Here is a 16,626-nt window from a genome sequence, read left to right on the forward strand (position 1 = left end):
CTATACCGACAAAGTCAAGATGCTCGTCGATACAACATATGCCATCGAGACGTCACATACAACCCGGGAGATCTTGTATGGGTTTGGACCCCTATACGTCAACGAGACCGGTCAGAAAAATTATTGCGCCGATACTTTGGCCCCTAAATAGTTTTGCGTTGTCTAAGTCCTGTCAACTACGCAGTTATTCCAGCCGACACTTCGCACCACTCACGTAGACCACGTTCCTCTGACATTGTTCACGTTACCATGATGAAGCCCTACCATTCGCGCTGACTCTCATCCACAAACTTTGCGATGCGGCCCCTGTCGTCACGTCCGTTGTCTTTCTCACTTCTTTTATTTTCTCCTTGTGGCATTTAACATCTCCCCAACTTTATTTATTTATATTTTTTGGAGAGAGGGGTAATGGCACGCACTAGTTACGCTAGAAGTCGAGGAAGAAGAAGCGTGCGTGGTAGCTGCTGCAAAAACGAACTGTAAACGGCCGTTCGCTTAGAACTGACTGACTGGCTTTTTCCTCTCGTGACAATATTCAGTTAAAGTGAGGACTAGATCGTTGTGTTTATCTCCGTAACTTGCCTTTTTTATTGTTATGCACGCAACCGCAGCGAACACTTGGTGAAGCAGTGCATCTAAAATGACTTTTTTTCCATTTAACAAATCTCTTTTGAGTAGGGTATAGAGAACGAAACCAAGAGTGTGAGGACCACACTAAGAATGCACGTGCCATTATCCGTGTCATTTATTCCCTTCCAAATAACCGAAAATAAATCATTGTTTTTTTATATTATCTGGATGAAGAAAAGACACTGAAAGGGTAAAGGATACATAAAAATTAAAGGGCCCTCAATCCATGAGAACAATGTTTTATTATGAAGCAACTTTCAAGGTTCTCAAAGGTCTGCACGGGCCTTTACGAGCAAACAAATTTAATACCAGTGCATTTAGCACTACTGAAACCATTTGAATCATAGTAGGAATTAAAAAAGCACATATTAATTGCATAATTTCAATTCCTGAGAAAAGGTTGTTTTAACTGCATTACATAGCAATAGTAAATAGCCACTCAAATTCTTTTGAACTGTTCAGCACAATAAATGCGAATGAATTGAAACATTACATGCTATTAGTACAAGTATTGAAATATCGATAATTCGCAGAACCCAATCCCAAATTTTATTTAGTGCACTGAAACTCACACAATTCAGTAGAGAGCAGTTAAACGCTTCAATACAGAAAGAAGTGCTTGTCTGCAAGACAAAGAGCTCAAACATCCTAATAATGAAAAGTGAAGACTTACAAAGATTCATGCTAGTATAGAACTACAGGTGTCACATACGCTGAGATTCCATGAAAAAACTAAGGAAAACATGAAAAGCAAGAAGGAACAATGAGGAATGCACACAACTCAGCACTGCTGCACCACAGTGTCAGGTGCACTTGTGGTGGCAAGGTGCCTATTGAGGTGGATTTGGTGTCCGACGGTTTGACAGAATTAGTGGCACTGAAACGACCTCTCGTTTATGTGGGTTGTTCATGTGTCAGTTTAGTGCGAACTTCTGCAAGTAACTCTGAGGACATGAAGAGCCCTGACATGGCATCTCCCAGAGTGGATACACAGGTGATCCTTCACCACGGACTTTGTGCGAACGAGCGGGTGTCGGTGCAGTGCAGACTCCCACGATAAATTCTCAGCACATGAAGGGCCCTGAATCAGCCTCTCACATAAGTGGAAGTGATGTTCAGTGCGAACTTCCATGAGTACCTCCGAGTACATGAAGAGCACTGACATGTCCTCTTGCTGAGTGCATGCACACGTCATTTTTCAGTAAGGACTTTTGAGGATTGCTGAGGGCATGCAGGGTACTGAAATGGCTGCCCGCCTATATGGATGCGAGGCTGTTGGTTTATTACAGACTTCCACAAGAAGTTCTCAGGACATGAACGGCTCTGAAACAGCCTCTCACATTAGTGACAGTGCAGGTGAACCTTCCATGTCGTCTTTTGTGAGAAGCTTTGAGGGTATAAAGGGCACTGAAATGGCTTCTGTCTTGTGTTGGTATGCAGCTGTTGGTTCAGAATATTCTGTGGGAAGCTCAGAGGGTGTGCAAGGCACTGATATGGGCTCTCCTGTGTGGGTGTGCAGGTGCTGGTTCAGAACATTCTTCTTTGAGAAGCTCAGAGGGCATGCAAGGCATTGATACGGCCTCTCACCTGTGTGAGTGCACATGTGTTGTTTCAGAGTACTCTTTTGTGAGAAGCTCTGACGGCACGAAGGGCAGTGAAATGGCTTCTCGCCTGTGTGGGTGCGCAGGTGCCGGTTCAGATGACACTTCTGTGATAATCTCTGAGGGCATAAAGGGCATTGAAATGGCTTCTCTCCTGTGTGGGTACGCAGGTGTACCTTCAGAACATTCTTATACGAGAATCTCTGAGAGCATGAAGGGCATTGAAATGGCTTCTCGCCTGTGTGGGTGCGTAGGTGTTGGTTCAGAGTACTCTTTTGCGAGAAGCTCTGATGGCACGAAGGGCATTGAAATGGCTTCTCGCCTGTGTGGGTGCAAAGGTGCTGGTTCAGATCACTCTTCTGTGATAATTTCTGAGGGCATAATGGGCACTGAAATGGCTTCTCGCCTGTGTGGGTGCGCAGGTGTCGGTTCAGATCACTCTTCTGTGAGAAGCTTCGAGGGCATGAAGGGCAGTGAAATGGCTTCTCGCCTGTGTGGGTGCGCAGGTGTTGGTTCAGACTACTCTTTTGTGAGAAGCTCTGAGGGCATGAAGCACAATGAAATGGCTTCTCTCCTGTGTGGGTGCGCAGGTGTTGGTTCAGAGAATTCTCATGTGAAAAGCTCTGAGGGCACACAGGGCAGTGAAATGGTCTCTCGCCTGTGTGGGTGCGCAGATGCGAGCGCAGATTACTCTTTTGTGAGAAGCTTTGAGGGCACGCAGGGCATTGAAATGGCCTCTCGCCTGTGTGGGTGTGCAGGTGCTGGTTCAGAGTATCCTTTCTTGAGAAGCTTATAGGACATGAAGGGCACTGAAATGGCCTCTCACCTGTGTGGGTGCGCAGGTGTTGGTTCAGATGAATCTTTTGTGAAAAGCTTTGGGGGCACGAAGGGCACCGAAATGGCCTCTCACCTGTGTGGGTGAGTAGGTGCTGGTTAAGAGCACTCTTTCGTGAGAAGCTTCGAAGACACGAAGGGCACTGAAAGGGCCTCTCGCCTGTGTGGGTGTGCAGGTGCTCGTTCAGTGCACTCTTTCGTGAGAAGCTTTGAGGACACGAAGGGCACTGATATGGCCTCTCACCTGTGTGGGTGCGCAAGTGGTCCTTGAGAGCACTCGTTCGTGAGAAGCTCTGAGGGCATAAATAGCAATGAAACGGCATTTCTCTTCGGTGGATGCACAGGTGTTGCTTTAGGTTAACTTTTTGTGAAAAGCTCTGAGGGCACTGAAATGGCCTTTTGGCTGTGTGAGTGTGCAGGTGTTGCTTCAGCTTGAACGTTCGTGAGAAGTTCCGAGGGCACAAATGGAATTCAAACACACTCTGGCCTGCAGGGATCCTGGTGAGCACTTCAGGTCACAGTTTATCCATCTCATAGACACAGTAGCTACAATGGGGCGGTATCCTTCCTGTAACTGCACCATCTGCATTTGCTGGACAGCTGGAATGCTTCAATGCTGCACAAAGAAAACAAGACAGGTTACCCAAGTAATGCTTTTCACTTAAAAATAAAGATGTAATTATATAATGCCGAAGAAATTAAATTACATAGATGGTAGTGGTGAAGATAGTAGTGAAGATGAGCCTTTTCTTCATTCAATGTGTTGGCAGTAATTTCAGATCAAATCAAAGCACAGCAGGTCAACCATTTTGATTTGGAAAATATATTTTTTGATTGCCCAATGGCCAAGTTTATAAAATTTGCAAATTTTTGCTTAAATTAATTTTAACTGTAAGATAAAGTGAGAAGACTAGGAGCATGGCATTAGTACAAGCTGCCATTGCAGTCAAGTGCAACAGCCCAACCATTCAGTAATACCATCATGGGCCTGGTGACCAAATTAAGAACAGCAGCAGTTCAACTCGACCTAGGTTTCACGTTATTGTCTGTTGTGGTAGATAGTTACATTTCTCAAATTTATTAATGCTGCCACTTCACTTGAGTCCAAAGAATGAAAATACAGAAAATGTGATCAAGGGGCAAGAAACTCAAACATTGGAAAACAATATTATAGCCAAACAATACAAATCACAAATATGACATTTCTACTTTAAACAACGCTCTTAGGCTATTCATTCCATTCTTGGTCTCAGAAAAAAATTACTATCTATAAGCATTATTCACAGCACATAGGTCCTGTATCATTCTAATTTGGTACTGACAAATGCTGGCACGAAAAGAAGGACACAGGTAAAATTATTTTATAATGCTGGACTCTGTTCTCACTAAATGCAAGAGTTGTAGTTTGTCTAGCGTGTCATCCCTGTAGCTATTCAAAATTGAGAGTTACTCAGCATCTGGATCACACTATCAGTTCTTCTGCAGAAATTGCAGATGAACCTAACTGCTATTCGCTGTACTAATTACAATTTAACAATAGTTTATTGGCATATGGATCCCGCAAAGCTCATCCATATTCACAGCTAGGTCTGACAGCATAGCGATGGCCCCTATACCCGATTGCCCCTATATACCTGAATAGGGCCTCCTTTGAAATTGCGACAAAGGTCCATTAACTTGTCAGAGCGCTAATGCAAATGTTTTCAATATGCTCGTCCCACCTCATGTGTTGTTACAATTACCTCGAAGTACTAATAGGTAGAAACATTGCTAGGTGTTGTTGCCAATAAAATAGGGAAAGTGAAAAGGTGTCTCCTTGCTGATTATTTTCATAACACAACACTAATTAATGTTCAATCTCATTTTCTACCATTCACACCAGTGGCAAATCTAATCAAGGTTGTTGCTGAGCTTAGTTTCATCAGCTTCTGATTTAACTACTGTGTACAATACATCCAACCATATTTGCTATCAGTGACTATTAGGAACAGGAAAGGTCCCAAGAATGAACCTTATCCTATGCTACAGCTGATGTGAAAAAATGCCTCAAATACGATTGCAGACTTTGACGTACTGAACACGGTTTTCAGTATAGGCTCTGATAAAATGCACAGATTTGGTGTCTATTCGACTGTGGAAAGCTTACATGGAGCTTTATGTTCAGGCAAAGTAATCAAAGGTGTTGGCAAAATCTAAAAATATACTGCCTCTATTTGTACTCTGTTATTAACTACTAAGTCGTGATAAGAAGCAATAAGCTGAGTGACAGTAAAAGCCTTCCATAAAACCCAGCTGGACTCATGTTGTCTTCATCTAAGTATTGTTTAGGGTGCCAACAGATCACATGCTCTAACCTATTGCTGCAAAGTTGGGTCAGTGAGACAGGACAATGATTTTGCACGTTTAGGGGATGCACCCGCAGTGTTGGAAGCATGTGTATTTTGGTAATGAATGGGTGGACACACAATATGCTGTACAGCCCCAACAATATTATATACTTTGCGAATACTTGACCGGCAGTTTCGCGGAGGAATCGTTCTTGGTCAAGACCAAGAGCCAAGCCAATAAATGTTCCACTGTGGCCTGAAGCAGCAATCATTTGATGATATGGCACACATTTCTCCCAATGCACCGACTGTTCTTACGATGAGTCACTTATTGCATGCAAAACCCTTCCGTTCACTACAAATTGGAATTGAAACCATGAAGCAGTCCTTTAGGGCACCAGTTGGAATGCTAGAGTATACTCGAGGCAGTGGAGCACAGTTTATGCTGTAAGATTTGTCAGTCGTAGCTGTAGAGATGAACTTGGGACGACAGGGCTAGGCGAGCAGGATTTAATTGCAGGATTTACATTTAAAGCATGACATACATTGGCAGACTAGCGCGACTCTCATATGGAGCCCGCAAGACTAACATACAGCAAACAGTTTACGAGCACACAGCTCACTAGTTCATTTCTAGCATGACAGAGCACTCAGCTCCCGACAACGATCACGACACGAGCACGACACGAGCACACCCTAGCAGCCGGCAAATGCTGCTTATAAGCCCTTGCTCGACATCATTCAAGATGACCCGCCTTTTTGGAGGATGAGGTGTGCCGACTTGGAGGATGAGGTGTGCCGAATTGGAGGATGAGGTGTGCCGACTTGGAGGATGAGGGCTCACACACACAAAGGCACACACGTTCGAGCCCATACACACAAAGGCTCCGGAGTCGACGACCGAGGGCTTCGTAGAACTGTGCTCCGTCTCGGGTGGTGCGGCGGAGTACCACATTCCTGAGCTGACGGCGCGCCACGTGGCTGCCGGTCATCCGCAGTTCTCGGTACCGCCCAGCTTTCAGTGCCGACGTCAGAGGGCTTCGTAGAACTGCTTTGTCCCGGGTGGCTCGGCCAAGTACCAATTTCCGGAGTTGATCGCGCGCCACGTGGCTGCCGGCCGTCCGCAGTTCTCGGAAGGGCGCCCCGACTGGTGGGCTTGGAACACGTGCAGCGGGCTGAAAGCTGTCACGTTGCCACCCCGTACGGCCATTCTTAACAATGCTGCGTTGACTACAAAACGTAAAGTACCCTGTGCAGTGATGGAATAGCCATTTGAGCTTCTGGCGCAGATCTTAGCACCAGCAAGAAGCTGATTTTGCACAGCAACTAGCACTTCTGGCACAGTGTCGAACCTACGTCAATCTTTCTTTCTTTCATTTAGAATATTCAAGGCAAATTCGGCACAAAACCATATAGTGTAATTTTAAATGAAATAGGCAATTAAGATTGCTGACGCCAGTTACGCGCATGAATAAGGCATTCGGGATAAAAAGAACCCAGCTTTTAAAATAATGGTCAACCCTTTGCATACATCACGCTATAAGGCTGTTTATTGATGGTATTGCTCAGCACTTATTAATAATTTGAAAGTTTCATCGTCAGCAGGTACTGACAATATCAACTGTAAATTACTAAAGAATACTGTTTCTGAGCGGGTTTTTTATTCCATATTTTTCATCAATCTTTAATGACTGATCAGATTCAACAAGATTGGAAACCGCCAGTCATACCAATCTTCATAGACTTCAACAAAAACATGTCTGAAAACTACCAACCGATATTGTTGACGTGTATATGCTGTAAAATGATGCAACATTATGTCACAGTGCCACGGGAGGGACAAAGACGCCGAGCACCAACAAGACGAAAGAGACGATGTAATGGGGCTAACCTAACGTTCGGCCATACTGGTTTTACCGGCCATATCTTCTGCAGAATCACAGTCCTATTTAACCTTATATCTCCGCTCATTTCATTTTTGGTGGAGGTGCTGGGTATTGCAAAAGACGGAACTCCGCAGTGGGCTTGTCCTCGGCCGTCCTACCGTGCTGACAGACGACCAGGCCTTGTGAACATCACTGTCGGGTCCCATCGGTTCTGTGCAGCAACGCATTAGTATATGCCAAGCCATTCTTAGATGCTGACTTTGTCGCTGTCGTTACCAGAGAAGGTGCCGGGGTCGCGCGGATGGATCAAGACGACTGACGGTTGCGGTGTCGCGTGTGCTGGTGGCCCAGGTGCGCTGGTTGCTGACGCCAAGCATGGCAAAAGTTCTGGGAATTTGGGTGCATGCGAATTTTGACAGGACAGTTTAGAAAAGCTTAATGCTTTTTACCAGTCCTTGAACTGTTTCAAAGCAAAGTTGGATTTGACGGTGGTCGCTATAAGGTAGCCTTCTCACGGAAAGGAGATTGTGAGTAGCTAGACAGCAATCAAAGAGAAGCTTTATGGCGCGTTCACATTGACGCATTCGGCGTCTGGAGCGGCGCCCAGTTCGGTGGAACCCAGTTCGGCGGCGGCGAGATCCGCCGGAATAGCCCCTTCCGCGCCGATCGCTCATCGAATCGGTGCGCAACCGCCACGTCCTTTTCGACAAGTACCAGGCGAAGCACAAGGTCTAAGCGACCTGACAAGGTGGCGTGACCAAGCTACGCGCGCTCTTGCAAAGCAGGACAAACCCACTAACGCTGGTGGCGTCGTCTCTTCGGCGAATGCTTCTGCGCGTGACGCATCGCCAGAAAGGTGCTTGCCAACAGGCCTAGCAGTACTGCCTCTTCTTGCTCAGGGTTCATCATTGCCTTTCCAAGCAATGGTGGAGACGCGCAAAATTAACACACGAACTCGATGCGAGCGGAGACAACTGCGCCATTTCGAGCCACGCGAACAGCCGGGATATCCCGCGCTTGCTTGGAGGTTAGCACTTTATGGGGCAGACGACGCTGTATCTCGTTCCGACGGCGAGGTGCGCAAGCAGTGTGAACGACGCGATTTTCGGCGGCAAGAGAATTCCATTCGCTGTAGACGCCGGATTGCTCAGTGTGAACGTGCCATTAAAGCGAGTGCATCTCTGTGGGGAAGAAAATAAAGTTTAAGAGGGATTTTGCTGTGGAATATGGCCCCACAATTAAAATTTATATGAGAACATGCCTTGCTGAATGTAGGCCTGAAAGAAGTGGTGCGCCGTGTCTTGTATTCATTACATTCCACATCACGCTGTCGTACGTAGTGAGTCAACAACTACAAGAATATGGATGATCTTCGAAGAGTCAGCATACGGACTTCACTTGTCTCACCGAACAAATGCTTAGAAAAATGACCTAATCTTCCAACTGACTTTGTTACTCCTCTCATACGTTTTTGGATTAATCAAACTACTTTGACTGCTGATATTTAAAAAAAATATCTTGGCAGACCGAACCATAGATTGATATCATTGAAAGTAATAGCTTGTGCATTACAAGAGACCACTGCAAATTTCAGTGACGAACGTGCTCCTTAACCACTATAATAGACATTACGCAGAAAGCGGTACACTTATACAGCATAAAGACTTCCTCAATTATACGACACAAAGTGCTTAACCTTGACTTTGCAGAAACATGCCAAAGCATAACAGTATACTGAGAGACGTGCAGTGTATTTCTAGTTGCCCCAAAAATGGCTCATGACCACTACGGGGTATTGGTCAGCAAGTACGCAGCTTTACAAGTGTTCATATTAGGACTGTTAAAAAAAAGTACCACATCAGAGCGTAATTTCAAGCACGATTACATCCCGTAATTTCTTCCTCCATCGCCATCAGGAAGATATGCACACTGATGTTTTATAAAGTTGCTGTGCGAAACGAAAATGCTGATTGCATGAGTTTATTTCCCCCTTTTCGCGTCCATGGTTTAATAGATAGAGCATAGAGCTTCTGTTGCTGGGGGCCCGTTTTAAACTAACGAACGAACGTTTTTCTTTATTTGAGCCAGTAAGCCAAACTGACCATAAATGGCCAGAAACTGACAAACCGCAAGGTGGGGGGAAGAGGCAAAGAAAGCTATCACATTAAAAGCCTTGCTACAGATGAATATCAAGAAAGATGAAAAAAGATACTGAGCTCTAAGAAAACTAAGAATAGGGACAGTGTCCGCCATGAAGTCTCCCACTGTACTATGGTTGACTTACTCGAAAATTTGTTCTCGCAATGGCCATGCTCATATCTTGTACTCTCTCCCCTTCAAGAATGACAGAATATCTGATCGAATTAAAGAATTACCATACTTAAGAACAACAAGTCTGCAGAAGTAATTGCACAAAAAGTGTCATGGATGCTACTCAAGCTAATAAAAGCCTGCCTAAACGTGTACCTGAAATCAGTGTGGAGAACATGCAGATGGAATGAGCCTCTGCTTTCTACTAAAACAAGACTTTAGCTGCTTCGTCCAGTACCGACAGGCTTTGATCCAGCCGACAACGCCTGCGATAGGCTGATCGGTGACATGTGACCTTGCTCCGCCCCTTTGCCGCCATGAAAGTTCCTGCGCGCCGGGCGAAGTGCGCGCGTTTCGCCTGTTGTGCCTTGCACATCGCTGCGATAATTTCGTTCCGGGAGGGCCGAAATGCCTTGTTGCTGTGCGGTTGGGTGTCGAAACCGGACGAAGGATGGCAAGAAGTTATTTTGCATCGCGCGCGGCAACGAGAACCTAACCAGACGAAAAGTATGGTTACACAGAATTGGACGGACGGACTTTGAACCGTCGGTAACAGCACGATTATGCGAGGCAAGTAACATACAACGATACAAAGGTGCGATAGAAAGTATTCACGTGCGTGTGTCGAGCGCTGACAGTATTTCACTCGCGTGCATCAATGCTGAGGGCCGAAGTTTGTGGGGATTATTTATTTTAGTTCGCTGTGAGCCCGCTGAATAGATCGGTATGACCCAGGATGCGAAGGACCGAAATGCTTTGTTGCTGTGCGGATGGGTGCCGAGATCAGATGGAGGACGACAAGAAGTTATTTTGCATCCCGCGCAGCAAACAAAACCTAACCAGAAGGTAATTGTGGTTGCATAGAAATGGACGGAAAGACTGAACCGTCGGTAACTGCACGACTATGCGAGGAAAGTAACGTAGAGCGATACGAAGGTGCGAGAGAAAGTATACACCTGTGTGTGCAGAGCTGCCGTATTATTTCATTCGCGCGCATGAATGTTGACGGCCGAAGTTTGTGGAGATTACTGATTTTAGTGCATTACGAGCCCCTTGACTTAGCAACTGCAGTATGACCTAGCATGCAAGTAAATAGTGGGGCAGAAACGCATTAACTCGCTGACAAGTATCCGCATTGCGTTACGTGCGATAAAAAATAAAATTCAGCAGCGAATTCTACTTTTACACTTTCCTGTGTTTGTGCGCGCGTTAACTGCGCTTTACAACATGTCCAAAAAGTAATTTCCAATATCCTAATCGTATCTTGTGCATTGCATATGTGAATAAATATATTGCTAAGTGCCTGCATTACTCTGCTTTTAAAAACGAATACTGCATATATATAGCCACAGCTACTGGCCGTCAAATAATAAAGCGTAATACAGTATATCAAAGTACATTACATACAGCTGCGAGCTCGTTCCTTCCAAGTTTCTCTTACACTCAAAGATGTTTCAGTAATCGGCAATGCCATTTTACTGATGAAAAATACACAACTGCAAATGAACATAAGAAAAACGCCACAAGCGATACACGGATTGCCAGCAAAACACAATGCAGTAATAGCTGGGCCAATCCGCGTGCGTTTCGTATAAGGGCCCTCTAATTCTTACGGGGCTTTAGCGGTGCACGGAGACGAAAAGGGATAAACACAACAATGCGCGTCATGATCCGAGTTTACGCGGCGACGTCGCACGTTTCACGAGAACAGTCAACCGCATTCACACACGCACACACGCGCACAGACTACGCTTGATATTGGTGTACCGCGAGATCAGATCGCGCTGGCAGCCCGAACACGATCGAGCAGACACGCTAACACCATCCATACCGCTTCATCATGTCACGACTGTTGCACTGGCTTGTAGCATTGAACCACAAGACACAGCAGTACCGCGAGATCAGATCGCGCTGGCAGCCCGAACACGATCGAGCAGACACGCTAACACCATCCATACCGCTTCATCATGTCACGACTGTTGCACTGGCTTGTAGCATTGAACCACAAGACACAGCAGTCGTCGCGTAATCGCTACACGACAGACACACTCAGCGGCAAGAAGATTGTTGGCGCACTCGTTTCCATACACACACATGATGTTGTTTAGTTGCCGTGAGGGTCGCGCGCTTTGAGAGTTGCACGTTTGAGCGACGTTATGTCGAAAGTTTTTCGGTCCAAGCGACTGTCAGCCTTCATTTTTACACGGCTTCTTCGTTCAATGCAACCGCTATGTGTACGCAACACACTTACATGCAAAAGATTTCACAGAGCATACGGGATTAAGCGCAAGCAATCACCAAGGCTCGCGCGGTGATTGAGCGCAAACGAACGAAATGTAAACATGCGGAATCGAGGCGATCAAGCCCTCATTACGCTCTCTTGAGCTATTTTCTTGGAGCGCTCATTCGAAATTAAAGGACTAAATTTAGTAGTTCGGGTCCTTCTTTCGTTTTTCGTGAAAGTCAGGCACCAGTAGGTTTTATTTCCGCGCGTATGCAGATATTTTTTCACCTCACGAATGCCGCGACGCCGCGGTTTAGCGTGGGCGCCGTCTTAGGTGGCGCGCGCGGCAGATGTCGCTACATAAACATGCAGGGCGGCAGAAGAAAGGAAAAGTGGGCAGAGATTGAGGAGCAGTTACATAGAGAACAAATAGGGGTGTATGCGGTTACAGAAACGCACCTTAGAGACTCAGAAGAGCCGCCAGTTATTGAGAATTATGTATGGGAAGGGTGCAACAGAACTAAGTCGGAAAGAAAGGGAGGGGGAGTCGGAATGCTCATCCATCAGGGAGCCAAATGGAAAAGAGTAAATTCACAATGTCAAGAGCATCTTTGGTTATCAGGTACAATGAGTGGGAAAGAAACTTGGCTTGGAGTTACGTATTTGTGGACCGGAATAAATTGCACAGAGAAGAATAAAGAGTTAGTGGAATGCATAAGCGCTGATATTAGGGGTTTCGGGAATGGTGGTGAGATAGTCCTATTAGGTGACATGAATGCCCACATACAGGATTTAGATGGCTATACCGACAATAACGGGAAGTCAATGCTAGACCTTTGCGAGCAACATAACCTCGTGATCGTGAATACAGGGCCTAAGTGTGAAGGACAGATCACGTGGGAAGTGGGAAACCGGCAATCGACCATTGATTACTGTCTGATGACAGAAGGAATTCATGATAAGTTGAGAGAAATGGTCATCGATGAGGAAGGGTCTAGCAGCATAGGGAGTGACCATAAACGCATCATTTTGAAAATGGGATATGTAGCTGGGAAAGAGAGCAACGAAAGCAAAATGGCCAGTCCAAATTTGAACGCTGAAGAAATAGCAAATATAGTCACTAGAGTGGAGGAAGAAATTGGCAAGTCGCCAAGTAAGGGGTGGGAATATGGTGAGCTTCTAAGTGTAGTAACGACAGAAATACGGAAAGAGAAACAACATGTTCATTGGAAAGGAAAAAAGAAACCGAAAAGCTGGTGGAACAAGGAGATACGAGAAGCCATCGCCGAACGACAGAAAGCATCTCGAGAGCACAGGCAGGCAAAGAAGGCGCAGTTGCCACAGGATGAAGTAACCAGTAAATGGGAAATATACCGGGAGAAAAAGTCTATGGTTCAAATACTGGTGCAAGCAAAATTAAAAGGTGAAAGTGAACGTTGGTTGTCAGAAATACGTGAGAGAAAGAAGGCCGCACCTAGAATATTTTGGAATCACATAAAATTATTAGGCAGGAAGGCAACAGCAATACAACAACATATCCTAGACGAAGATGAAAACAGACTGGAAGGAGAAGCAGCAATAAATTACATCCAAAAAGTAACAGCCGAATCTTTCCAAGGCAAGGACAAGGTTGTATTTGAAGAAAAAAAGAGCATGAAAGAGACCCAAGGGGGAAAGGAGCTAGTGCTTACAAATTTAAACTGGAAGAAAGCGGAAGAGAAAATTCCTAAGCGCACAGCCACAGGGCTAGACGAGGTTCCCGTTAGGCTGATAAATGAACTGGGACCAAAAAGTAAGGAAGCTCTCGTGAAAGCAGTTAAAAAAACTTTAAAAGATAGACGAATACCAGACAGTTGGCGACAAAGTAGAATGAATTTAATTTATAAAGGTAAGGGGGAGAAAGACAGAATTCACTCGTATAGATTGTTGACCATTACATCGGTAATATGCAGGCTAGCAATGCAGGCAATCAAATTAAAGCTTCAAGCATGGGCAGAAAATAATGGCATTTTGGGAGAGCTTCAGAATGGCTTTAGAATAGGTAGGCGTTTGGATGATAACTTGTTTGTTCTTACTCAGTGTATTGAAATATCAAAAGCAGAAAGCAGACCGTTGTATGTGGCCTTTTTGGACATTACAGGAGCATACGACAACGTAGACCGCAGCATTTTGTGGGATATTCTGGAAGGAGAAGGCTTAGGTAACGATTGTATACAGCTTTTGAGAGAGAGATTTACCTAGAAAATACTGTTTGCGTTGAATGGGAAGGGATGAGGAGCGCGGAGAAAGTTCATATCAACAAGGGACTGAGGCAGGGGTGCCCTTTATCCCCGCTGCTGTTTATGATGTACATGGTGAGGATGGAGAGGGCGCTAGAAGGAAGTAATATCGGGTTTAATCTCTCATACAAACAGGCAGGTACAGTAATAGAGCAGCAACTCTCAGGTTTATTTTATGCGGACGACATTGTGTTGCTCGCAAACAAGCAAAGTGATTTGCAATGTCTGGCTAATATCTGTGGACAGGAAGGCAACAATTTAGGTTTGAAATTTAGTGTTAGAAAATCAGGTGTTATTGTATTCAATGAAAACAGTGAACAGACAGTGGAGATACAGGGCCAAGAAATACCTCGGGTAACAGAATATAAATACCTTGGTATATGGATAAACGAAGGCAACGGATATATGGAAACACAGGAAAAAACCATAACAGTCAAGGGGAAGAGAAATGCAGCCATAATGAAGCACAGAGCGCTATGGGGATACAATAGGTACGAGGTCCTCCGAGGTATGTGGAAAGGGGTAATGGTTCCAGGACTTACTTTTGGAAATGCGGTTGTTTGCTTTAAATCAGGGGTACAATCAGGACTCGACGGGAACCAAAGGTCAGTGGGTCGCCTCGCATTGGGCGCTCACGGGAAGACCACAAATGAAGCTGTCCAAGGGGATATGGGCTGGACTAGTTTTGAAGTGAGGGAAGCTCGCAGTAAAATTGAGTATGGAGAACGGCTGAGGAATATGGAGGAAAGTAAATGGGCTGGGAGAGTGTTCAGGTATCTGTACAGGCAAAACATTGATTCACAGTGGAGGAAAAGAACTAGGAAACTTACCAGCAAGTATTCGGCCTGTGGGGTGGGAAACACAGCAACAAAGAAGGTCAAGCGGAAAGTCAGAGAGGCTGAATTAATCTCATGGGTGGCGGCAATGGAAAAGAAACCTGTCATGAGTAACTACTTAAGGGGAAAAAACGAAATTAGGAAAGAAACCATTTATGATAACTCAAAGGGAAGCTCATTACTTTTCGAAGCGAGATCGGGATGCCTTAGAACACGCACCTATAAAGCGAGATATAAGGAAGAAGAAGCATGTGCTTGCTGCGGTAAAGCTAGGGAAACGACGGAGCATATTTTATTAGAATGTGAAGACGTCTATCCAGCGGTCGATTTAGGCACCACTGGCCTCCTTGGAGCCCTTGGGTTCAGCGGGAGCAGTGGTAAAGCAAACAGGTCCGCAATAGACATCAGTAAGAGGGGATTGGAGGATTGGTGGAAGAAAAGTGGGGAAACGACAAAAGACGGAGACGTACAAAAGCACAGTTCGCAATAGGGTATCAGAAAATTTGGACGTGGTAGTTCATAGCGGGTTTTCTTTTTTTTTTTTTTTCATTGGTTAACCTAGGTAGGATATTAGGCAGCATAGTAGCAAGAGCTTGGTGGCGCAAGCCACCGCCCCGTTCCAAAGGGGTCGCTCATAACATCCATCCACCCAAACTTGGCGTGCGGTCGTCTATTCAAGGAGCAAATGCCCCAAGATTTTCTCTCTCGCGCCCGCTCTCACTCGCGCCTGCGCACAAACGGCTGGCGATCGCTAAAATGAACGTCTCGTCCGATTCCCATACCGAATCCCGAAACGAGCGGCGAAGCGCTTTATACCACGTCGATCGAGATCCCTTGCACGGTGCTAACTGGCCTTGCTCACAGGCGAAAGGGTGTTGCATTTAATCAAGGCGTTTAGTACTACCGCCTCTACCGGTACTCACGCTTGTCATTGTGCGCACGAGGTAGGGAGCACTGGTCTTGGAAATGGCAGAAACAACCAGCAGCACACACCAAATCCGGTATAAAAGACAGTTTCTCACTATAACACCTAGAGGGAAATCTGGCGCCACCGTGCCGTCATGGGAATGACGTATATGCATCCATGCGCAATTGCGAGGCTTGTGTTGGCTGGTTTTGTAAGAGGCTTCGTCTAAAGCGTGGATATGGCTACACAAGTAACGCGTTCTTAAAGTAAAATATTCATACAATGTTTCCATTCATGCATATTACATCTTTACTCTCCTACAATGCATGACCAAGCGAAGAAAAGCAAGAACAGACGACAAACTGTTTTAAAGCGAGCGCGAAACGTCGTCTGTTCTCCAACTTTAGCGGCCCGTTGATACTTCTTACGTATTATACTGGTATTATGTAATTGTACATGCAATAACAAGTTTTCATAGTTAAACGAAATATCTTTTTGTGTAATAATAAAGCTAAAACAGCTTTTTACGTGCTGTTTTAGTAGAAAATTAATCATTGTGACAGACAGAAGGCAGGCGTTGCGCGCACCTGGTTGTTCGAGCGGGTGTGTGGGTTGTGTAACTGGCTGTAACCATGGCTGTAACCATGGGGTTAATACAATGGCTGTAACGCCCTTGCTGCGTGGCAGTGTCTGCGTTCACCTGGTCGACGGAACGCAGTCGTTAGGTTCACCGGGTTCACCCAAACGTCACGTCCGGGACGTCACATTCGTTCTTTGTTTTTTTCACGTCCG

The 16,626-nt window shown here is 45.5% G+C and overlaps 1 protein-coding gene across 2 annotated transcripts in view; it reads right to left on the minus strand.

Moving 5' to 3' along the window:
• Positions 1 to 16,251, minus strand: part of LOC126537577 (uncharacterized) — a 30,715-nt gene extending 14,464 nt beyond the window's left edge. Inside the window, exons 1-2 of one of the 2 annotated variants that reach the window (XM_050184694.2) lie at positions 15,851 to 16,251; positions 724 to 3,681 (exon numbers count right to left, since the gene is read on the minus strand). In XM_050184694.2, the coding sequence (XP_050040651.1) occupies positions 1,967 to 3,388 (1,422 nt within the window). In that variant the 5' untranslated portion in view covers positions 3,389 to 3,681; positions 15,851 to 16,251 and the 3' untranslated portion in view covers positions 724 to 1,966. Of the gene's footprint in view, positions 1 to 723; positions 3,682 to 15,850 lie in introns of those variants that run through there. The other variant, XR_011893909.1, reaches the window with a different exon arrangement.
• Between the last annotated feature and the right edge of the window lie 375 nt (positions 16,252 to 16,626).

Source organism: Dermacentor andersoni, chromosome 4, assembly GCF_023375885.2.
Source record: "Dermacentor andersoni chromosome 4, qqDerAnde1_hic_scaffold, whole genome shotgun sequence".
Taxonomy (NCBI): domain Eukaryota; kingdom Metazoa; phylum Arthropoda; class Arachnida; order Ixodida; family Ixodidae; genus Dermacentor; species Dermacentor andersoni.